The sequence below is a fragment of the Palaemon carinicauda genome, chromosome 39, assembly GCF_036898095.1.
Source record: "Palaemon carinicauda isolate YSFRI2023 chromosome 39, ASM3689809v2, whole genome shotgun sequence".
Classification (NCBI taxonomy): domain Eukaryota; kingdom Metazoa; phylum Arthropoda; class Malacostraca; order Decapoda; family Palaemonidae; genus Palaemon; species Palaemon carinicauda.
In genome coordinates, this window is record NC_090763.1 from 23,349,535 (window position 1) to 23,374,519 (window position 24,985).

The 24,985-nt window shown below is 44.4% G+C and overlaps 1 protein-coding gene across 7 annotated transcripts in view; it reads left to right on the forward strand.

The window, feature by feature from the left end:
- LOC137631078 (PHD finger protein 20-like protein 1) overlaps positions 1–24,985 on the forward strand; it is a 216,878-nt gene that overhangs the window by 64,863 nt on the left and 127,030 nt on the right. For 5 of the 7 annotated variants that reach the window (XM_068362686.1, XM_068362692.1, XM_068362690.1 and 2 more), the window contains exons 7-13: positions 4,710–4,834; positions 5,535–5,730; positions 5,970–6,072; positions 6,425–6,534; positions 7,153–7,428; positions 7,551–7,645; positions 8,066–8,300. In XM_068362686.1, coding sequence (XP_068218787.1) covers positions 4,710–4,834; positions 5,535–5,730; positions 5,970–6,072; positions 6,425–6,534; positions 7,153–7,428; positions 7,551–7,645; positions 8,066–8,300 — 1,140 coding nt within the window. The remainder of the gene's footprint in view (positions 1–4,709; positions 4,835–5,534; positions 5,731–5,969; positions 6,073–6,424; positions 6,535–7,152; positions 7,429–7,550; positions 7,646–8,065; positions 8,301–24,985) is intronic. The other 2 variants (XM_068362687.1, XM_068362691.1) reach the window with 1 other exon arrangement.

Here is a 24,985-nt window from a genome sequence, read left to right on the forward strand (position 1 = left end):
CTGCCAGGCGTACGATGTTGAGCCACTTTCGGAGTTTGCTGTTCACAGTGTTGTTCAGCCTCAGCCTTCTTTAAGGCAACCCTTGCTTTGGGATCAGGAGAGTTATTCCACTCTTCCTCCTCCTTCCCTTGCTGCTCCACCAGTGGTGCAACTCTCGGTTGGGGTACAACAACCTCTCCCCTCCGTGAGTCTGTCTGCTCAACCATCGCTGCAGCGAGCTCAACCCTCATCTAGGCAAGCTCCTCTACACCATGGACTTGCGCCTCAGGAGCCTCAGCTTGCGAGAACTTTATCTTGTTCTGCGCAGCCTCAACCTTCTCTTGCTCCACTCATCTCTCAGGTACAGGAACGGACTACTCCGCCTCCGTCCTCCGCTCAGCTTGTGCAATCCTTGGGTTCAACTCTTGCTAGGAGTCAACCTCCTTCACCCATGCGCCTGCCTTCTGCTTGTCTTTTATTCAGCCTTTGCAGACTGAGCCTCAGGTGTTCCCTCATCGGAGTCTTGAAGAGGAAACCACACTATTGTTGTTCCAGCTCGTTCTGACTCTGCTGTTCAGCATACCATGGTTTAAACCCCATGCAAGCATGCATAAAGCACTCTAGCACTGATCATGGAATTTCTGAGAAATGTTAAACGCCATGCACACGCTCTGCTTTCCTTTCAGCAGGCTCTGCTTACAGCAGGCTCTGCTTTCTACATGCTCAGCATTCAGCATGCTCTGCATTCAGCATGCTCTGCATACAACATGCTCTGCATACAGCATGCTCTGCATTCAGCATGCTCTGCATACAACATGCTCTACATACAGCATGCTCTGCATACAGCATACTCTGCATACATCTTGCTCTGCATACCTTACCGCATGCTTCTCAACACATCTTGGGTTGTTGCCAACTCACTAGACTGTCAAGCAGTTTCATAACGTTGCCTTCTAGTCTGCTGCTTTGCACCAGTGAACCCTCACTCAGAGAACTTAGCTTTTCTAGGATAAGGTCCCTGTAGATGAGAAAGTTCTTTTCTCCCTCCTTCTGATATTCCCTTGAGGACTCTGTCATTTGGAGGGAGCCTTTAGCTGCATAACCTCTTATGGACTTTTATTTAAGCATAACATGCTTACAGGGAAGGTAATGGTTACACTTCAGCCGCTAATCCCGTCTGTTACCACACCTGCTCCCATAGACCTTGAGCTGTGTTGCATGACATGCAGTCCAAGCTTAGTCCTTGTTAGAGGATTTTTTGTTTACGGAGTCAATGTGTCACGGGGAAGACGTTCAACAACCAACAGAAGGGACTTGTTGTGACGCAGTGCGGCAACCTCAGCAACCCGTTAAGGAGTTGTCTGTACGACCCAGACAGTCTAGACAGATTCGGGTTGTCACTGTACTTCCTCGCTTGCCCATGATTGACAGTTTACAGACTGTGCAGCAGTATCATGATCTTGTGTCCGGCTCCGTCAGACGACTGGCTTTTAAGAGCTCCCTCAAGTCGTCGCTGTCTGGAGATTTTCAAATGGACTATGGATCTGACCAAGGAACTGGGCCTCCTGGTCAATTTTGAGGAGTCTCAGCTCGTTCCATCCCAGACCATTGTCTCCTTGGGTATGGATCTTCAGAGTCGAGCTTTTCGGACTTGTCCGTCGGCCCCAAGGATCTTCCAAGCCCTAGAATGCATCCAGAGCATGCTGAGAAGGAACCGATGCTTAGTCAGGCAGTGGATGAGTCTAACAGGGACACTTTCATCGCTGGCCCTGTTTATCGAGTTAGGGAGACTCCACCTCCGCCCCCTTCAGTATCATCTAGCTGCTCACTGGATAAAGGACATGACGCTAGAGACGGGCTCAGTTCCTGTTTCCGAAGAGATGAGGTCTACTCTAACGTGGTGGAAGAACAGCATTCTTCTCAAGGAAGGTCTACCATTGGCTGTTCAGACCTCCGACCACCGTCTCTTCTCGGACGCATCGGACACGGGCTGGGGTGCGACACTGGACGGACAGGAATGCTCGGGAACATGGAATCAGGAGCAAAGGACACTTCACATCTATTGCAAGGAGTTGTTGGCAGTTCATTTGGCCTTGATAAACTTCAAGTCCCTCCAGATTAACAAGGTGGTGGAGGTGAACTCCGACTACACCACAGCCTTGGCTTACATCTCCAAGCAGGGAGGGACTCATTCGAGGAAGTTGTTCGAGATCGCAAGGGACCTCCTCATTTGGTCAAAAGATCGAAAGCTCACGCTGGTAACGAGGCTCATTCAGGGCGATATGAATGTCATGGCAGATCGCCTCAGCCGGAAGGGTCAGGTCTTCCCCACAGAGTGGATCCTTCACAAGAATGTTTGCAGCAGACTTTGGGCCCTGTGGGGTCAGCCAACCATAGATCTATTCGCTACCTCGATGACCAAGAGGCTCCTCTTGTATTGTTCTCCGATTCCAGACCCAGCAGCAGTTCGCGTGGATGCCTTTCTGCTGGATTGGTCCCATCTCAACCTGTATGCATTCCCGCCGTTCAAGATTGTCAACAGGGTACTTCAGAAGTTCGCCTCTCACAAAGGGACACGGCTGACGTTGGTTGCTCCCCTCTGGCCCGCGAGAGAATGGTTCACTGAGGTACTGCAATGGCTGGTCGACGTTCCCAGGACTCTTCCTCCTAGAGTGGACCTTCTGCGTCAACCTCACGTAAAGAAGGTACACCCAACCTCCACGCTCTTCGTCTGACTGCCTTCAGACTATCGAAAGACTCTCAAGAGCTAGAGGCTTTTCGAAGGAGGCAGCCAGAGCGATTGCCAGAGCAAGGATGACATCCACTCTCAGAGTCTATCAGTCTTAATGGGAAGTCTTCCGAAGCTGATGCAAGGCCAATGCAGTTTTCCTCAACCAGTACCAATGTAACCCAGATTGCTGACTTCCTGTTACATCTAAGGAACGTAAGATCCCTATCAGCTCCTACGATCAAGGGTTACAGAAGTTTGTTGGCAGCGGTTTTCCGCCACAGAGGCTTGGATCTTTCCTCCAACAAAGATCTACAGGACCTCCTTAGGTCTTTTGAGACCTCAAAGGAACGTCGGTTGTCCACTCCAGGCTGGAATCTAGACGTGGTCCTAAGGTTCCTAATGTCATCAGGATTTGAACCGCTCCAATCAGCCTCTTTTAAGGACCTCACATTAAAAACTCTTTTCCTCGTGTGCTTAGCAACAGGTAAAAGAGTAAGTGAGATCCACGCCTTCAGCAGGAACATAGGTTTCACATCTGAAACGGCTACATGTTCCTTGCAGCTCGGTTTTTTGGCTAAAAACGAGCTTCCTTCCCGTCCTTGGCCTAAGTCGTTCGAGATCCCAAGCCTGTCCAACATGGTGGGGAACGAACTGGAGAGAGTACTTTGCCCAGTTAGAGCTCTTAAGTACTATCTAAGAAGGTCAAAACCATTACGAGGACAATCAGAAGCCTTATGGTGTGCTATCAAGAAGCCTTCTCTACCAATGTCTAAGAACTCAGTTTCTTACTACATCAGGCTTCTGATTAGAGAAGCAAATTCTCATCTGAAGGAAGAAGACCTTGCTTTGCTGAAGGTAAGGACACATGAAGTGAGAGCTGTGGCTACTTCAGTGGCCTTCAAAAAGAACCGTTCTCTGCAGAGTGTTATGGATGCAACCTATTGGAGAAACAAGTCAGTGTTCGCATCATTCTATCTCAAAGATGTCCAGTCTCTTTACGAGTACTGCTACACCCTGGGTCTATTCGTAGCAACGAATGCAGTAGTAGGCGAGGGCTCAGCCACTACATTCCCATAATCCCATAACTTTTTAACCTTTCTCTTGAATACTTTTTATGGGTTGTACGGTCGGCTAAGAAGCCTTCCACATCCTTGTTGATTTGGCGGGTGGTCAATTCTTTCTTGAGAAGCGCCAAGGTTAAAGGTTGTGATGAGGTCCTTTAGTATGGGTTGCAGCCCTGTATACTTTAGCACCTTTGAGTTGATTCAGCCTCCCAAGAGGAACGCTGCGCTCAGTAAGGAAGACGATCTTATTAAAGGCAGAGTAACGGTTCAAGTCGACTTCCTTACCAGGTACTTATTATTTCATTGTTATTGTGGATAACTGATTATATGAAATATGGGATACTTAGCTATCCTTTAATCTTGTACACTGGTTTTCACCCACCCCCCTGGGTGTGAATCAGCTACATGATTATCGGGTAAGTTTAATATTGAAAAATGTTATTTTTATTAATAAAATAAATTTTTGAATATACTTACCCGATAATCATGATTTAATCGACCCTCCCTTCCTCCCCATAGAGAACCAGTGGACCGAGGAATAATTGAGGAGGTGTCAACAAGAAGTACTTGAGTACCTGGCCACAGGTGGCGCTGGTAAATACACCCCCTTCTAGTATTGTGATAGCTGGCGTATCCCTCCATAGAATTCTGTCGGGCAACGGAGTTGACAGCTACATGATTATCGGGTAAGTATATTCAAAAATTTATTTTATTAATAAAAATAACATTTTAGAAATATACAGGACACATTTGAACAATATTTGAAGTGGATTTTTATTTTATGTGCATAAACTTTTGTTATAGAATATAAGATATATTAACACATTTCTATTTTATTCAAGGATGAGCTTAGATAGATTTCAATTATTGAATCGGTTAAGGAACTTTCACTATTGCATTACACATACTGTATTTTCTATGATCATCATTTTCAGGTGAAAAAATCTCTGCAAAGAAGAGCATATTTGATGTTGAGATAATTGAACAGAAGAGAAAACCAAAAAGGAAAGCAGCTGTAGAAGAGCTCTTCCAGTCCATAAAGAAACGACGTAAATTTGAAGTAAGTTTTGGAATTAGAGCAAAAAATATTCTAATTTTTTCAATTACGAATATGTAAGGATGTCTCTACAGTAATAGTAAGTTTAAGCATAAAAGGTGCTTTAAGAATGTATAATGGGTTCATAGAAGATTAAATTTATAAATGAAATATCCCAACTGGTATCAAACATCATTTGAGTCTTGCAGATATATATTTTATTACCAAGAAATTCAGTTCAGTAGCAAACGCAATATTTACATTTAGTTAGGCTTCTCGGTAAAGAAGGGGTTATAATCTTTTGGGTCCTTGTCATGATGATGTACTCTATCGTTAACCTGGTAACCAATAATGATCACAATTTAATGAAAAACATAGTCTCAGAGTGAACACTACCTGTATGGCATATGGGCACCATGTGACTGCTTTCTGCACATCACATGTTTGTCTTGTTAGTACTGTACTTGTCCACAAAAATTACCTGTACAAAGTAAAATGTTTGCTTATAAACCAATTTGAATATATATGCTTGTATACTGTTTTACTTGTATTCAAAGTTACTGTATTCATAACCGAGGTAGCCTACTACTGTACTTTATGTTTTAAAAGTGAAGGAAAGAATAAAAATGTTAATTATTATTTTACTGTATTCTGTTGTCACTAGTGATCTTATTTATTATTTTTTAAATTTGTTGTCATTAGTAGTGATATTGAATTGTTTCAGCAATCTCCACCGCCCAAGCCATTACCTACAAGTCGACCTATCCAGTCAAAGGGCTCTCGCTTTAAGAAGAAGCACAGGGATAAATTATCTTCTGAAAAAGGATCAGCTGGAGGTGGTTCATTACCAAAATTGAGTGAAACATCAAGTACATCAGATGTTAGCAGAAGTACATGTGAGAGCCCTATGCCAGATCCATGTGAGTTTTATCTCTTTATTTTTTGATCTCACCTTTTTTCAATTTTCATTGTTAACATTATTCAGTATTTTATTGTTTTAAATGCTTCTTTTGTATTGATAAAACTATGATCATAGCCCAATATTTGATGTACATTAAAACAAAGTAATTTTTTTAAGCATATATATCTTTGCTCTTTTATCATGCATTAATAAAATCCCTAGATGATTGGTGATTAAGCTCCTTGCCCTCAATTTCAGCTCCAAATACAATCATTGTGGATTTGGATGAAGGCTGGAAGAAATGTTGTGTTCAACGATCATCTGGAACCTCGTCTGGAAAATGGGACGTGTTTTATGTAACGTAAGAAAGCATTCATTTTTTAAATAGGTATTTGTGTATTTAAAAGGGAACAAATATTTTAAGAGCTTTTAAATTTGTCGATGTGAAAAATTAAGAAAGGTAAACTAAAAGAAGTTGGTCACGTAAATGAGAAGAGACCAAAATAAACCAATGAAAAGTAACATGCAAAAGGTTTTATAGTGAAGTTCAAAAGGATACTGCCAAAGTATCCAGTACCATCTATAGTGTCATGCAAAGCACTGCAGATAGTCCTCTACAGAAAATTTTGAAATATAGAAAGCATTGATACTGGATATTTTGCAAGATTTGTTAGTGAATTATCATGTTAAAGCGCAATCACATTTTTTTCCAGGCCCGAGGGAAGGAAAATGAGAAGCAGAGGAGATTTAGCAAGGCACTTGGAAGAGGCAGGATATGATATAGATGCTGAAAAGTTTGATTTTTCTGTGAAGAATATCAGAGGTTTGTTATTGGTGGTTTTTTATGTAGAGTTTTTGTAATATAGCCTTTTTGTGGGTAGGCTGTAGCATTAAGAATCAGGGTTTTTTTTTTAAATTACTAGGAATTAAATTTCTCCTACAAGTATTGGAATTAGCTATTTGTAATTACAGACAAAAAGACAGAGATTAAATTTTTTTAGAGAATGGGTAAATGTAGTAGAGAAAGCTTGGAAGCTTTGTGCACTGTTACAGTATTGTATAGATATTTTTCATCATTCATACAATTCTCAGCATATATGAATTTTGCTTTTCACTCTGTCTTTTAATATTTGTAAATGGTATCATTTGGTGAAATTTTTATTCTTAAAAATTCCTGACCTATTGAAACACTTAGAATGTCTTTCAGAGAGAGAGAGAGAGAGAGAGAGAGAGAGAGAGAGAGAGAGAGAGAGAGAGAGAGAGAGAGAGAATGTGTGTTGGTGTGTGTGTGCGTGTGTTGGGGATGGCATGCTTATGGACCTGTATATTATAGGTTTAGATGAGAATCTGAATTAGCTTGATGGTGTTTTAAGTAATTTATTATCCGTATAAGTAAAAGTATTGGATCTGTTATCACTGACATTAAATGGTTCGATTACAGATCTTGTAGAATCTCAGAAACAGGATTTGGAAGGCAAAGATGTACAAAAACAAGGTCAGACTGATGAAGAAACCAAAGATGTGGTCAAGATAGGCAAGACTGTTATCATAAAGGAGACCAAGATGAACTATTTCCAAAAGGAATTGAAGAAAAAACAGTTAAATTTAGAATCCAAAAATACCCCCAAAACAGAATCCAAGGATACCCAAAAAGCTGGTGTTTCATCTGAAGAGCAAAAAGTAACTGGAACTGAAAAGTTAGCACAAGAAAGTAAAGGTAATGACAATGCAGTGAATGTCTATACACTTTTTTTTAATAATTAGATGAATTTTACTGATAAAAACAAATTTTTACATTTTCTTTGACTACATAGTCAGTAATATTACCAAAATTTTTAGCAGCATCTCAGAGCACCCATAGAGTCTTCAAGGATGTAAAGTCTCCACATTCTATGGAATCCAGAGCTGAAGAAGATGAATCTAACACCACAGAGGTATGTGGGCATAACTTACCATCTTTTCTTCATGATGAGTGATACCTGATTTTAAATCATCTATCATTTTCATTTTTCTCCCTTCAAGTATTCTTCACATGCCTTATTCTCACAAAATCTTATGGACAACCCTTGTTAAGATCTTGAGATGCGACATTTGAATACAGTATGTAAATCTAAAATGCCCTTCAATAATTTATCATTCCCTACTACAAGGTATGATGTCAATACTTTTGTTTTTTATCTGATAACGTTAATCCCATTCTTTATAACTTCCCATAATTTTCAGGACTTTTTCATTGCCTTTATGTGTTCTCCAAATTTCTTTCATGGTTTATTACAATATTCCATTAAGCCTACATATCTTCACTTTCACAATGATCTTGAAAAATGAATGTTAATAAAGGCTTTTTTTTTCAGATCAAAAGAGACAGAGGAGAGCCAGATGCAATCCTTGAGGCAGGGTCTGGGATTAAGGCACCAACAGTGAAGAAAGCTGATGTAAAGATGAAAATTGAGATTCCTATTATGCCTAAAACAGAGCCTTTAAGTTCATTATCCTCAGGATTACTCAGTCCGTCTTCTTCTAAACCTTGGTCTCCAAAACATGGTGTACTTCAGAAATCACTTTCTCTTCCTGAGGAGTCTGCCACAGGTACTTCTAGTATTTATTGTGAGGGCTTATTTGATTTTCAAACACCAGTACTGTATTCTATTTTTAGAAATATTACATTTTGCTACATGCTGATATTATCTAATAGTGTCGATAAATGAGAAGGAAGCATTTCATTCCATTAATTTCTAAAAGAACCATAAATAATTAAAAGATACATTCAGCCCTTCAGGTGAAAAGATACTGATGACGACAAAAATGGCTTTAACTATGATGTGGGTCTTAAGAAAAGGCTTATTAAAGAGAATAAATGTAAGATTTTAATTCTCAATCTACCAGTTTCAAAAACATTTAGTAAAAGCCTCAAAGAATGTAAAATTCTCTACATATATATATATATATATATATATATATATATATATATATATATATATATATATATATATATATATATTATATACAGTAGACCCCCGGGGTACGGCGTCCCCAGCTTACGTTTTTTTCACATTACGGTGTGGAATACGATGTGTTTTCATCCCCTCGTTACGACATTTTTCCCCACCTTACGGCATCGAATTCCAAAATTCAAAGTTGGCGGTTTTTACGCGTACGACTGTGCGAGTCACTCGCCTACCACCACGCTCATATGTCACTGCATACATCACTAAGAAGCTGGTCTGCTATTGGTCGGCGTCACGGCGTCACTAAGATGCCGATACGCTATTGGCTGAAATCCCTCCCACAATACCTGAGAGAGATGCTGCCTCTCTCTCTCTTTGTTATACGCGCGCTCAGTTCAGAATCTTGTGTGCGTTTCGTAAAGACTAGATCTCGTGTGAGTGCTTGCGATGTCATATTTTTTGTGCATTTTAGTGCTTAATTCCAACTTTAATTCGTTAGCCATGGGTCCCAAGATTGCTAGTGATGTTAAAGGGAGAACTAAGAAGATGATTACTATGGAAACAAAGCTGGAGATAATAAAGAAATACGAAGAAGGCATGCGCATCGTTACCCTCGCTAGTACATATGACCGTAATCAGTCAATGATTTGTACAATCATCAAAAACAAGGAAGCCATTAAAGCAAGTAAGTCTTCTAAAGGCATGACTGTCCTTGCCAGTGGAAGGACCTCAATCAACGACGAGATGGAGAGACTCCTTCTACTATGGATTAAAGGGAAGGAAATCGCTGGTGATACACTCACACAATCTGTAATTTCGCACAAGGCGAGCGCCATCTTCGCCGATCTCGTGGAACCCCAGAGAGACAGCGGAGACGAAGGAACGTTGCAGTAAGCCCCCCAAGAGTTCAAGGCTTCTCATGGGTGGTTTGATCGTTTTAGAAAGAAGACTGGTATTCACTCAGTTGTCAGGCATGGAGAGGCGGCCAGTTCTGACAAGAAAGCAGCAGAAGAATTCCTCAAGAAGTTTGAGAAAGTAATTTCCAGAGAAGGCTACATTCCTCAGCAAGTGTTTAACTGTGATGAAACTGGCCTTTTCTGGAAGAAAATGCCCCGCCGTACGTATATCACAGCTGAAGAAAAGAAACTTCCTGGCCATAAACCGATGAAGGACAGACTTACCCTCGCATTTTGTGCAAATGCCAGTGGGGACTTAAAAATTAAGCCCCTACTGGTATATCACTCAGAGAATCCTCGTGCCTTCAAGGCACAAAATATCACGAAGGATAGGCTCTCGGTAATTTGGAGGTCTAATGCCAAGGCCTGGGTCACGAAGACCATATTTATTGAGTGGATAAACGTCTGCTTCGGTCTTGCTGTCAAGAAATTTTTAGAAGAGAACAATCTTCCTGTCAAATGTCTCCTGGTACTGGACAATGCCCCTGCTCATCCTCCTTGCCTCGAGGACATCATTCATCCTGACTTCTCCTTCATCAAGGTTCTCTATCTGCCACCGAACACCACCCCTCTCCTCCAGCCTATGGACCGGCAAGTAATTGCCAACTTTAAGAAGCTTTACACGAAGCATCTGTTCAAAAGATGCTTCGAAGTGACCGAAAGCACTCAACTCACCCTCCGTGAATTTTGGAAGGGGCATTTTGACATCGTTCAATGCCTGAAGATGATCGAGAAAGCTTGGAATGATGTTTCATGGCGCACCTTGAACTCCTCATGGAAGAAACTGTGGCCAGCTGTTGTGGCAGAACGCGATTTCGAAGGTTTCGAACCCTCAACCGAAGACAAGGCTGTTGATGATCCTGCGCCTGAGGGAGATGTTGAGGAAATAATTTCAATCGGGAGGTCCATGGGGCTTGTTGTCGATGAGGCTGACGTCCATAACCTTATCGAGGAGCACAGGGAGGAGCTTACGACTGAAGACTTGAAGGAGTTGGAGGCAATGCAGTTGACAATCATTCAAGAAGAGCACAGCTCTAGTGGTGGCGAGGAGGGGGGGGGGAGACTGAAGAAACGACATCGGCAGAAATAAGGTAAGCTATCGGTTGGTATGAAAACCTTACGAGATTCATTGAAAAAAAACACCCAGAAAAACTTCACACAGGTCGTCTTATGGAGAGGGTTAATGACAAGTGTATGAGTCATTTCAGAAATATGTTGAGGAATCGTCAGAAACAGGCTTCTTTGGATAGATATTTCTCCAAAAGAGAAGTGTCAGAATGCAAAGATGATACTGTATAAGTGATTCTATTAAAAAAGCTAAAAAAGAGTAATTTTTTAAGTTCTAATAAAAAAAAATAAAAAAAGACAAAGATAATAAAAAAAAAGCATTTTTAATTTTAAGTGTTTAATAGTAAGAATAATTTTATTATTAAGTGTACATAACATAATTAGCATTGATACGTTTTTATAACTGCCGTCTCCTCCTCCCTCTGCCTCCACCCACTACCTGCTCAAGTCGCGTCACTCCAAAGGTAAATAAAATTTAATTTTTCCTTTACAGTACAGTATATAATTTTGGTTTATACCTGTAATGTTATTTATTTATATATTGTACAGTACATGTATATTATATATAAGTATACTGTACTGTAGTACAGTGCTTACTATACTATTTTGTTACTAATTTTCAATAAGTATATAAAATTTTGATGTTTTTACCTGGGGTTTTGCACGCATTAGCTATTCTATTGCCCGCCATACGACATTTTCACCATACGATACCAACTCCGGAATGGATCAATGGCGCATGGAGGGGTCTACTGTGTATATATATATATATATATATATATATATATATATATATATATATATATATATATATATATATATACATAAGGGATTTTGACGAAGGAGAAATCTATTTCTGGGCGAGAGACCTGTGCCGCCCAGTGAAATGCTCCTTTTACATCATTTCTAAGGTAGAAACTGCTATGAATTTACCAGAGAAAAAATTGTATAGGAATGCTAGGTTGAACCCAGCTCGCTCACCTAATAAGGTGTCGGTATAATATACTGGGGCATGATAAATCACAACCAGAGGTCTCGCACCATTTAGATATCTCCTCTCAATATCCCTGTTACAGCGAGGTGCCATTCAACACCTAACTCCGATCTCTACTACCAGCAGTCCAACCCACGCCAGTGACGTCACTCCTTATAGCACCCAAGATTGGGGCCCAAGATGGGAGGGAAGTAGGGTGGGTTCACTGGGCGGCACAGGTCTCTCGCCCAGAAATAGATTTTTCCTTCGTCAAAATCCCTTTTCTGGGCTCCGACCTGTGCCGCCCAGTGAAATAGTACCAAAGAAAAGGGGGGCCCAAACTTGGCACAATACCTGAAGGGAAGTAATTAAATACAAAATAATATCAAAACATGTTTTAATCCAAGAAAGGGATATACAAGGGATCCTGTAGGTAAGTACTCTCAAACATTAAGGGATAATAAATACAATTATGGCAAAAATCCCACACTAGGGATGGCAGGTAAGGCAAAGCAAAAAACGATGCAGATCAAAATAAATAACATCCTTAATGGTAAAATAACAAAAACCAACTCGTGGGAGAGTAAGACTAATAACAGGTATAATCAAAATCAATTTGTAGTAACGTAAGATTATTAACAGGAGTATAAAACAATACACCATAAGGGTGTAGCTCAAGTAAAACAAAACCAAAACTAAGTAGGAACAATAAGTAAGGCAGGTAGGAGGAAGGGGGATAGAGCAAGACGTTGTGATTAAGACTCATTACCTTCAGGAGGAACCACATTCCCAGCTGCTACTGTAGCAAATTTTAGAGCTTCCAAAGGTTTTAAGTAGTGGCGTTTAAAAACTTTAGGGGACTTCCAGCCTGTATATTTCGTAAGCTCATCAAAATTCATATGGTGGAAGTAATTAACTGAAGTAGCTACAGCTCGTATGTCATGGACATGGGGGAATGAGTCAGGGTTAGCCTGTTTAATAAAATAAAGAATCTGTTGTCTGATTCCTTTCAGGGTAATGGTTCCTCCATTTTCTCTAATGAATAAGGGCCCTGTGGACTTCATGGAAGTTCTATTTAAGTAGGATTTCAGGGTGGTAACTGGACACAAGGATGGGTCCTGAGGAAGTGGAACAATCTTCCAGAAGGACCATCTGTTCTGAGGGTCCTCATTTTTAGCCTAGAAAACTTTGTTAGGGGAGAGAAGGACTTTTCCTGAAGAGAGGAATTCAATATGACCTGGGTCTCTAGTCAAAGCTGACAGTTCTGAAATTCTGGCGCCAGAAGCTAGGCTCAATAGGAACAAGGTCTTCCTTAATAACGGTATGTAATTGCAAGATTCGTTAAGAGTGTCAGAGGCCAGCTTAAGGACATCATTCAAAAACCAGGAAACTGCGCTAAGGCGAGTTGATGGTTTCAATCTGGCGCAGGCTCTCAGGATTGACGAGAAGTATGAATCCGTAAGGTCAATATTAAAACCAATATGGAAAATCTTTTTCAAGGCTGACTTAATCGTAGTAATGGTGTTGGCTGCAAGGCCTGATTCAAAGAGAGTTCTGAAGAAGGTTACTGTCAGATTCATAGTCATCTTTTCAACCTTTGAGTCCCTTAAAAACTTTGCAAGTTTTTTAACAGCCGAGTCATATTGTCGGAGGGTGGATTCCCTTTTGTCCGATTCCAAAAACAGGGTATTTTGGGGGTCAATAGCTGCACCTCTTTGGGCTGCAAATTTCATGAAGTCCATAAAGTTAGGGCACTCTGAATTCTTGAGGAAGCTAACACATTGCGAGTTTGTACTACTTGTGTTAGTATTGGTTTGGGTATCTGTCGAGGGTGGAGACCCAGTTACACCAACAGAGGAAACCAACTGCTCTTGGGCCAGTTGGGGGCTACCAGAGCTACTTGGCCTCTGAAAGACCTGAGTTTGTCCTACACTTTCATGAGAAAATTTATCGGAGGGAACAAGTAAATCCTCTTCCAAGTGTTCCAATCTAACGACATTGCATCTGTGGCATAAGCCCGAGGGTCCAGGTTAGGGGCTACGTAACATTCTAGTTTGTGGTTGGACTCTGTCGCAAACAGGTCTACCTGGAGACCCGGGACCTGAGATAAGATCCATTTGAATGACTGTTGATCCAGGGACCATTCCGACTCCAGTGGAGTTGTCCTCGAAAGTGCGTCCGCCACTACATTCCGCACTCCCGCTAGATGGACTGCCGACAGATGCCCCTTGTTCGATGCTGCCATGGAAAATATTGCTAACATGACATGATTTATGTGGGCTGACTTGGAGCCTCCTCTGTTTATGCAGTGGACTATGACTGCGCTGTCTAGAACTAGTCTGATATGAAGGTTCTTGGCTGGGGTCAGTCGCTTTAGAGTAAGGAATACCGCCATGGTCTCTAGAACATTGATGTGAAGTCGAAATACAGTCGACCATAGTCCCTGGACTTTTCTGTGTTGGGAGTATCCTCCCCAACCTGTTAAGGAGGCGTCTGTGTGAATGACGAGTCCTGGGGCCGGATGTTGTAAGGGGACTGACTTCGATAGACTTTTGACCTTTGTCCATGGAGTCTCTTTCTTAGAATTGGAGGAAGTCGAGCTCTTTTGTCTCGATGCTTCCCGTTTGCCCTGGAGCGCCATACTCTGTTTATGTCTTTTAGCTTGGCCTTCAGAACAATATCTGTCATGGAGGCGAACTGCAAGGAGCCTAGGATTCTTTCTTGGTTCCTCCTGGACGTCAACTTGTCCCTGAGAAAACGTTTCGTATTCTTTGCTATTTCTGTCCTCTTGGCTTTCGGGAGACATAGCGTATGGGAACGTAGGTCCCATTGTAATCCCAGCCATTGAAACTTGGTCTCCGGGACCAGGCGGGATTTGTCGAGGTTGACCTGAAACCCCAACTGTCGAAGGAAGGTTAGCACTTTGTTTGTTGCCGTGAGGCAGTTCTCGACGTTGTCTGCCCAGACGAGCCAGTCGTCCAGGTAAGCTACTATTTGAATCCCCTGGGTTCGTAGTTCTTGAATTACCATCTCTGCCAGTTTGTTGAAGATCCTGGGTGCTATGTTGAGCCCGAATGGCATCACTTTGAATGCGTAGGCTTGGCTGCCTAGTTTGAAGCCTAGGAAAGGACGAAAATGCCTTGCTATCGGAACGTGATAGTAGGCATCTGTAAGATCTATAGAGGTGGTGACGGCCCCACGGGGAAGTAAGGTCCGCACCTGAGAGACGGTTAACATGTGGAACTTGTCGCATTGAATGTAGGAGTTTAGACGGGACAGGTCCAGGATTACTCTTCGCTTGTCTGAGTCTTTCTTTGGCATGCTGAACAAGCGACCTTGAAATTTTAAGTGATGAACCCTTTGAATTGCGTTCTTCTGCAATAGGTCGTCTGCAAACGAGACTAGCTCTTTCGTTGGAAGTTGATAGAAACTGGTTGGTGGAGGGGGCCCTTCTATCCAACTCCACCCCAGACCTTTGGAAATTATGCTGAAAGCCCAATTGCTGAACTTCCAACGATTTCGAAAGACGTAAAGTCTTCCCCCTACCTGAGGATTTTCAATGGGCTGATGATGATTTGCCTCCTCGGCCTCCGCGGAATGCCTTGCCTCGGGTGAAACCCCTTCTGCTACCCCTGTTACGAAAGGCACCTCTGGCGCGTTGGTAGCCTTGGAAGGAACCTTGGGATTCATAGGCGGGGTTAAAGGCAGGGGAGGTAGCATACGAGGTCGATGTTACCTGAGCCTGAGGGACCAACACATATTGTTGTTGAGGGTGCCCCTTCGAAGTAGAAGGCTGGTTACCTTGTGCCACCGGAACGGTTTGCACGAACTGAAGGGGTTGTCGGTTCTGAGAGGAGTGGAAGGGCCTCAGCCTCTTCCTGCCTCGAGCAGAGGTGCCAGCTGGCTCAAACTTTCGCTTAGGGACTAGGCCCCACCTAACCTTGAGGCTTTGGTTAACCCTGGCAGCCTCGCTGAGGACGGTGTTCACCAAGTCCTCTGGGAATAGATCCGGACCCCAGACTGGGGCTTTAATGAGCCTGTTAGGCTCATGTCTGATAGTAGCCTCAGACAAAACATGTCTTCGGCAACGAAACCTGGCTGCGAGGAACTCGTAGGCATCGACCAACAGAGTCTGCAGGAGGGATTTAGTGAGAACCTTAAAGAGGGGTTCCTCCTCGTATGTAATGGCGGTCATCTCAGCCATAGTGGCTGAATTGATAGACCTACTAAGCCTGCACCGGGCTTCGAACTCAAAGCGGATCAGCGAGTCCGGAAGCCTGGGGAGACGCTCGCTGAACTGTGTGGAGGCACAGTCAGCGCTCAGTTTGCCTGTCGTGAAGGTGGCCGGGGCGTTATGCCAGCACTCTTGGTCACCCGGGAAGAGGAGGGAAGTCAGGTCCGTCTCCCGGAGCTGCGGTAACGGCTTGTCCTCCTTGATGGCCTGATAGGCTAGGTCCATCATCTTGGTGACGCATGGATTGGGGGTTTGCTCATAGACCACGAACATCGTGTATGAGCTCTTGTGAGGTGTGAGCATAGTGTTCACACAATCCCACTCATTCAATGTGCGAACCCAGGTAGACTGGGCTTGTTCCTTAGGATAGATTACAGTCTCCTTAGGAACTTTATCCAACCGAATAAGAGCTTCCTCGGTCAAACGAGCGAAGCCGGGGAAGGGGAATTGGAGGCCCGGCGGGTAGAACTCAAAGTCCTCGATAGGCCGGGTGCCAAAACCCTCGATGGTCAGCATGCCATCTTTGAAAGGAGAATGCAGAGCCATCTTCCATGGGTTATTCTTTGTGAATTCCAGGAGCTTGGAGGCGTCGGGGATGGCGTATTGCTGCTGTTGCGGCAGTCCCGAACGCATGAGGCTTTCCACTAAGCTCTCATTATTTTGCCTCCTCTCAGTGAGGGATGACATCATGGACCCGATCTGAGTCAAAAGTTTGTTGGAGAAAGCTTCCGGGTCAAAGGGAGCCACCGGGGTGGGAACGGAGGCTGGCGTCGTTCTCGAACCATGAGAAGACGAAGACGCGACAGTAGAGTCTTTGGGGACTCTAGAAGAAGAAGTCTTGACAGACTTCGGAGACTTGGAAGACTTACGGGTCTTGAGTAAAGGCCTGCGTTGAGCCTTAATCTTCGGGGTAACTGGGCAAGGCCTGATATCAGCCCCGTGTTTCCCCGGGAAGCCCTGAAAAGAAGAATGGGTAGAAGTAGTAGAAGGGAAAGTCGGGCTAAGGAGAGGAATCTTAGCCCGGGACCCACCTGCCTCACTTACCTCCCTACCTGGATCCGGTTCGTCAAGGGCCATCGGTTCTATGTCGAGGCTAATAGCCGTGACGTCTTCTGCTATGGTCTCGCCCATCTCCTCCTGGTCTTGGGCTAAGAGCAAGGTCTTGATCTTAGCGATGATGGGGTCCGCCACATCTTTAGGAACCGCAGCCGATGTCTTGGCATTGGGGTAGATAAGGGAACTCCATTCTTCAGAGAGAACGTAAGACTTCTTAGCCTTAACGTTGCGGGCGAACCCGCCAACCCAGACCTTAAGGGTCGCCAGGGCTGAGGTCTTAGCAGGCTGGGAGCTCTGAAAGAGAATAGACCGTTACTAGTGGCAAGTGACTTCAACGTAGGAAGTGAAATAAGAAGGTTTAGATATCTCCTTGTGAAAACGGGGTCATCGACTAGAGGACACAGTGGAAAAAACAGGAATGTCAAAGATTAATATTATGTAAATTTAAATAGTAACTGCAGTTCCACTTACCGAGTCCAAGGTGAGTGTAGAAACCAGCTTATAACAGACCAGACAGTTGTCGGGGTGCCATACGGTCAGTTCGTCAACAAGACAGCACAGTGGGCGTGCGACCTACATACATCGTGGCCGCAAGCTTAGTGAAGTACCGCCGCACAGGCTGTCATCTTACAGTGGACCACCTGTAAAATAAAGATACATAAGTATCCCGTAGTAGGTAAGGGTCCTAGAGGAGCCCGGGGGCTCCGGGTGCTTAAAGTAAACCGGCAACCGCCGGGTAGGTATTGCATTCTAAGCTGTGAGGGCGATCAGTAGAAAACACTTAATAAGGTAAAATGCAAACAAATCAAATCCGTATGGCTATGATCATTCAGAAGGGGAACAGTCGAGTATAAAATATAATGAATAATAATAGGGTTAATGATATACCGTTGGCTCCGGGGAGACAACTGAGAGAGACCCAGGGGTCATTGCTAGCCTACCGGGGTAGGCAGGACAAACGGGGGGGGGGGGGGTCAGAGACTCACCGACGGTCGCAAGGACCTTAACCAAAAAACTCGACAAAGTTCAACAAAGCTCGAAAGGTACAAAAGGGATTCCTGCAAATAAAAGGGAGCTAACATCGTATGGGGTCCGTGGTATGCGGAACGTCACACGGGAAGGGTGGGGGGAATCCTATTGACTGGGTCCCGTGGGGTGCGGAACGACACGGGGGAAACGCTGTAAAACCCAAAGCATAGCTGAAATCATTCCAGCCGATCGATGGCCAATCAGAGCGGCGGAGAGAAAACGGCTACGAAAGGGCAAGAGTAAGCGTAAAAAAATATATATATATAGCCTCGCTAGTTTTCACGGTTCCGCTAGGGAAAGGAGTCAGTCGACACCCGGGGGGGGACTGGGGACCGAGAGGACTTGACCCGTAAGACAAAACAGCTGACTCCAAGTCTCATAGAGAGGAGAGGCATCCCTGGAGTGGGGATGGGGTAGGCGGGAGGAGGGGGTTGCCATACCCCTACAACGAGATCAAGCCAATGGGGAGGCAGGAGGCGATCACGTGGGACAGGGAGACCAGGCGTACCAACCTGGCTGATGAACCACGACAGATAATAACGGAATGATCATAAATGGATAAATGACTAGGTAATATAATATGATATAATGAATAGGAAAGCATGCGATAAGATTCATAGTAAGAGAGGGACGCAGGGGAGAGGCAGGGAAATAACGAGCCGAGCCCTCCAGCGCGGGTCGGTACCGAGCTGGACAGGGGGGCCAACATAACACTACTGTAAATCGGGTAGATGCCGATCGTAATAAAACACAGTAAACTAAAAAGAACTGCCTCGCGAGAGTCCTACTAAAACTAAAGCAAAAAACTAGGTGGTAATATAAAATACTGTAACGTATTCTGCTAGGTAAAAAACGTAATAGCGTGAAGTAACCAACTAGGGAGCGCCCGAAGGCGAGCAGGCATGCCAACCTAACATCAACTATGATACGTAGATTGATATCATAACAGCGAAAATACCATAATCATAATGTAATGAAATAACACAGGGTGTGAACGGTGATATTACCCAGCAAGGTTCGAAACGAAAAAAAATTAGTATAGAGGACTAATTTTAAGGCGTTAAGAACGAGTGAGAGAAGGTAGCCAGCCACCATGGCGGCCGTGAAGCGGGGCCGCGAACAGTAATAATAAAAACTGTGATGGAAATAAAACTAAGGGCAAGGCTACCTCCAAAGACTCAAAACTCATAGATCTGGTACTTAACTTAGATGGAGAGACAGTAGAGTCCGACATCATGAATAAATCCTGGGTAAACAACCGAGAAAAAACACCACAGAAATAAACACAGTGTGTGTAGCAACGTGCTATGAAAAGGAGTGACGTCACAGGCGTGGGTTGGACTGTTGGTAGTAGAGATCGGAGTTAGGTGTTGAACGGCACCTCGCTGTAACATGGATATTGAGAGGAGATATCTAAATAGTGCGAGACCTCTGGTTGTGATTTATCACGCCCCAGTATATCATACCGACACCTTATTAGGTGAGCGAGCTGGGTTCAACCTAGCATTCCTATACAATTTTTTCTCTGGTAAATTCATAGCAGTTTCTACCTTAGAAATGATGTAAAAGGAGCATTTCACTGGGCGGCACAGGTCGGAGCCCAAAGATATATATATAGAGTGGAACCTCTACATATGATTGTCCTAACATACGAATTTTCCAACATACGAAGTAAAATTCGACCAAATTTCTGTCTCAACATACGAAGTGTTGCTCCAACATACGAAGTAAACAATACGCTTACCCGTGAAATTTTCTCGAAAGCGTCCAGCGTCGTTTGTTGTTGACGGCGCTAGACGGCAGCACATCGGAGGGACGCGAATCGAGCGTCACCTTGATCAGTCCTCTCATCTCGTGCGCATCGTGTGGTTGTCCTCTATTCGTTCAGTTTTAACAGTTTTTTATCTTGCCTTTTCACGTGTTGTTTTCTGTGTTCCGTAATCATGGGTCCTAAAAAGCTTAGTTTCGGTTCAGGAAGTAGTAGAAGTGGTGAGAAAAAGAGGAAGTCTATGCTTTCATTAGAATTAAAGCAGGAAATAATAGAAAAGCATGAGCGAGGTGTACGTGTTAGCGATCTGGCTAAACAATATGGCCGGAATATGTCTACGATCTCGACGATCATAAAACAGAAGTCAGCCATTAAAGCAGTGAAACCTTCAAAGGGATCACGATTATTTCCAAACGTCGTAGCCCTACCCTTGAAGAGATGGAACGCCTTTTGTTAATATGGATCAAAGACAAGGAGATTGTTGGCGATACGATCACGGAAACGATCATTTGTGAGAAGGCCAGCGCTACCTACAGTGACTTGAAGGCGGCGCGCTCTCGTGGTGACGCGGGGGAGAGTTCAGCCGATCCTACGACGGAGGAATTCAAGGCGTCTCGAGGTTGGTTCGAGAAATTTAGGAAACGGACCGGGATTCATTCAGTTGTTCGTCATGGAGAAGCTTCGAGTTCGGACACCAAGGCTGCTAAAGACTGTGTTAAAAAGTTCGAAAGCATCGTGGCGGAGGAAGGTTACGTAGAGCAGCAGGTGTTCAACTGTGATGAAACCAGTCTGTTTTGGAAAAAGATGCCTAGTCGAACGTACATTACCGCCGAAGAGAAGAAAATGCCTGGACATAAGCCAATGAAGGATCGGTTGACTCTTGCGCTTTCTGCCAACGCCAGCGGGGACTGCAAAATAAAGCCGTTATTGATTTACCATTCCGAAAACCCTAGGGCATTTAAAGCACATAGAATTAGTAAAGACCTGCTACATGTTCTATGGCGTTCTAATTCTAAGGCTTGGGTTACTAGGCATATCTTTGTGGAATGGGTAAACGTAGTTTTCGGCCCTGCTGTCAAGAAGTATCTTCAGGAGAGGAATTTGCCTTTGAAGTGCTTGCTTTGTTTGGACAATGCATCCGCTCACCCCCCCGGACTCGAAGATGGTATCATCGACGAATACAAATTCATCAAGGTGTTGTATCTTCCACCGAATACCACCCTTATCCTCCAGCCCATGGACCAGCAAGTCATCTCTAATTTCAAAAAGCTCTACACCAAGCACTTATTTAAGCAGTGCTTTAATGTCACGCAAAGCACCAACTTAACTTTGCGTGAATTTTGGAGGAGCCACTTTAATATCGTGCACTGCTTAAAGATCATTGATCAGGCTTGGGAGGGAGTAACTCGTTGGACCCTGAATTCCGCTTGGAAGAAGCTTTGGCCTGATGCTGTTGCTCCCAGAGATTTCGAAGGTTTTGGCCCCGAGAATGAACCTGTGGTTACCGCCGAGGAAGACGTCGAAAAGATTGTATCCCTTGGCAAGTCCATGGGTCTGGAGATGGATGAAGATGACATCACCGAACTCGTCGTTGAGCATCACGAAGAGCTCTCCACTGAGGAACTCAAGGAGCTGCAAGCCATGCAGCATGATGAGTTCCAAGCGCAGTTGAGTGAGTCGGAGGAGATCGAGGAGGTAGGCCAAATCTTAGGTACGGCGGAAATAAAACAGATGTTGGCATATCATCAGCACGTTGTTGATTTCATCGACAAGCATCACCCACAGAAACTTCAGGTTTGCCGTGTTGTTGCGTAGTTCGATGATGTTTGCTTAACGCATTTTAGAAAAATCCTCAAAAGCCGTACAAAGCAACTTTCACTCGATAGTTTCTTTAAAAAATCTTTAAAACGGTCTAGTGATCATGATAAAAAGAAAGAAAGTGAAGCAAAGAAAAGGAAGACCGAATCGAGTGAAAGTGATGAAAATTAAAGATAAGAAAAGAAAAAATGTAAAAAAAAAATATAAAATTATAAAAAAAAAAAAAAATAAGCTAAGTTAAGTTAAAGTTGACGTAGTAGTGTAAGTTAGTGTAAGTTATCGTACACGTTATCGTACAAAGTCACCGTCCCTACCTCCTCGCTGATCTTCCGTCTCCTCCTGCGTAGAAGTCCCTACACCTCCGCTGGCCTGTCGCTAAGGTAAAGTGTTACATTACAACCCGTTTTTTATTTATTATTTCATTATTATTATTCTTTTTTTTTGGTTTGTAATATGTATTTATTATACAGGTATTGTATTAATGTCATGTGTAATTATGTGTAGCCATTTATTAAGGATTTATTATGGGTTTTTAGGCTGAGGAACGAATTAAATAAATTACCATGTATTCTTATGGGAATATTTGCTCCAACATACGATCGTTTTAACATACGAAGTAGTTTCTGGAACGAATTAAGATCGTATGGAGAGGTATCACTGTATATATATATATATATATATATATATATATATATATATACAGTATATATGTTGCGACATGATATACAAACCTCGTAATCATTTAATATAGGAATTCGCTTCACCTCAGCTGAAACAGCCGAAGAGAAAGAAAACCTGGCAGTTGTGCTGATTGGTTGGCTGGCGGTATGAGGCGGAGCTTAGTGATGTGGCAGCACCTCGGGGCCGAGGAATGGGTAGTGTCGACCCTTCGCGAAGGGTACAAGCTCCCGTTCGTGCTTCATCGCCCCCCCCTATCCTCCACTCCAATAGCGTTCCACACATATGCTTCAACATCCCTGAAGGCTCTGGCCTTGGAGGCGGAGGTCCAGGAAATGTTGGAGAAGGATGCGCTAGAAGTCGTACACGATCAGTCACAAGGAGGTTGGAGACCGATCATCGACCTTTCGCCATTGAACAAGTTTGTTCAGCAAACTGCGTTCAAGATGCTAACAGTTTGCACTGTGCTGTTAGCCATCAGGCAGTACGACTTCATGCTTTCGATAGACTTGAAGGACGCGTACTTTCAAGTACCAGTTCACCGGTCGTCTAGAAAGTACCTCCGATTCACCTTCCTGGGCACGGTGTACCAGTTCAAAGTCCTGTGCTTCGGACTGTGTACAGCTCCCCAAATGTTCACGCGAGTGTAGACGACGGTAGCAGCTTGGGCCCAATCAAGGGGCATCCGCCTACTGATGTACCTCGACAACTGGCTGATTCTCGCTCCTTCCAGGAGCAGTTGATTCAGGCTCGAGACTCGCTTCTGGCAGTTTTTCGTGATCTGGGGATCGTGGTGAACTGCGAGAAGTCGAACCTCATTCCCAAGCCGAAGGTGAAGTATCTGGGAATGCTGATCGACTCGGCATTCCAGCCCTCCAGTGGCAAGCTCTTCTAGGTCACCTCTCCTCGCTGGAGAAGGTCGTTCCTTTCGGGCGGATCCATCTCCGCTCCCTTCAGTGGTGTCTGAACGACCAGTGGTCGGCAGCCACTGATCCTCCCTCTCGTCTGGTCCTCATGGAACGGAAGGTAAGGGAGGATCTCCTTTGGTGGCTAAATGAGGAGAACCTCATGAGGGGGTTTTCTCATAAACCCTCCTCCACCTCAGTTCCGTCTGTTCACAGACGCGTCCACGGAAGGTTGGAGTGCACACCTGGACGACTTTGTCGTGTCAGGTGTGTGGTCGGAAGAGAAGAAACACCTGCACATCAATGTGCTGGAAATGATGGCAGTCTCGAGAGCACACTTTCATTTCCAGGCCTGTTTGAGAGAGCACCCGGTAGTGCTGATGAGCGACAACACGTCCGTGGTCGCGCACGTCAACGAGCGAGGGGCCATGCAGCAGTTGACGAGGCAGGTGTTTCTGTGGGCAGAGAGTCAATACGTAACCTTGTCAGCCAGGTACATTCCAGGCAAGAGAAGTGTTTGGGCAGACGCCCTAAGTCACAGAAACCAGGTAATAGTGGGCAGAATGGTCTCTTCACCCTCGGGTTGCTAGTTGAGTACTCGACGTCTGGGGACAACCATGTATTGACCTTTTGCAACCCGGCACAACGCCAAGCTTGCCGTGTTTTGCTCTCCAGTACCAGATCCCGCGGTTGCGTTCGAGGACACACTGCAATATCCTTGGGATCTCTTGAATTGCTCCACTTCCCCCCCCCCCATTTTTGCTTGCTTTGCACAGTCCTGTACCGGGTCCTAGTAGCTCCAGGACTCAGGATGACTCTCATTGCTCCACTATGGCCACACATGGAGTGGTTTCCCGATATGTTGTCGCTCTTGGTCGAGGAACCGAGAGAACTACCACACTGGCCCAATCTCCTTCGGCAACCCTTGTCGAACAGGTACCACCAGGCGGTGCAGTCGCTCAGACTTCACTCATGGAGACTATCCAGCATCTCCTCAGAACGCGAGGTTCTCGCAACTCGCTGCGAGAGAGATGTCAGGGTACCTTAGAAGATCCTCCTCCTCAGTCTACCAGGGGAAGTGGTTGGTCTTCTGTGAGTGGTGTAGTGGAAGGGGTATCTCTCCAGTCGGAGCCTCTGACTCAGATCGCAGACTTCCTAGTCTTTCTTCGCAGAGATAAGCTTATTTTGGTTTCTGCCATTAAAGGGTACAGGTCTGCCCTTGCAATGGTGTTCCGTCTGAAGGGCATAGATATCTCCAACGCTCTGGGAATTTCTATGCTCATTAAGAGCTTCGAACAGTCGTGCCCCCGAGGGAACTTCGAGTTCCCCGGTGGGATGTCACCTTAGTTCTCGGGTCTCTTACTCATGCTCCGTATGAACCCTTGAGCCGTGCCTCAAACAGGTACTTGACCTTTAAGACTGTTTTTTTCTGCTAGCCTTAGCATCGGTAAAGAGAGTCGGGGAGTTACACGGCCTCTCTTGTAATGTCACTCACGCAGGTGGTTGGAAGGAGATCTCCTTGACTTTTGTGCCAGAGTTTGTGGCCAAGACTCAGAACCCAGTGATCCACGATCCTAGGTTCGAGGCCTTCACTATTCCTTCCTTACCGGAGGTGGTGGTTCATGTGAGAGGCTTCTCTGTCCCGTCAGGTGTCTCCGGCGCTATTTTAAGAGAACTCGGCATCTCAGACCTGAATGTCGACGACTTCATTAGCACAGGCAGAACTAAGAGGGAGGTGTCGAGGAACACGATATCCTTCTGGATCCGTGAGACCATCCGCAAGGCGTATGAGACTTCCTCAAGAGTCCATGCACCAGCGAGGGTTAAAGCTCACGAGATCA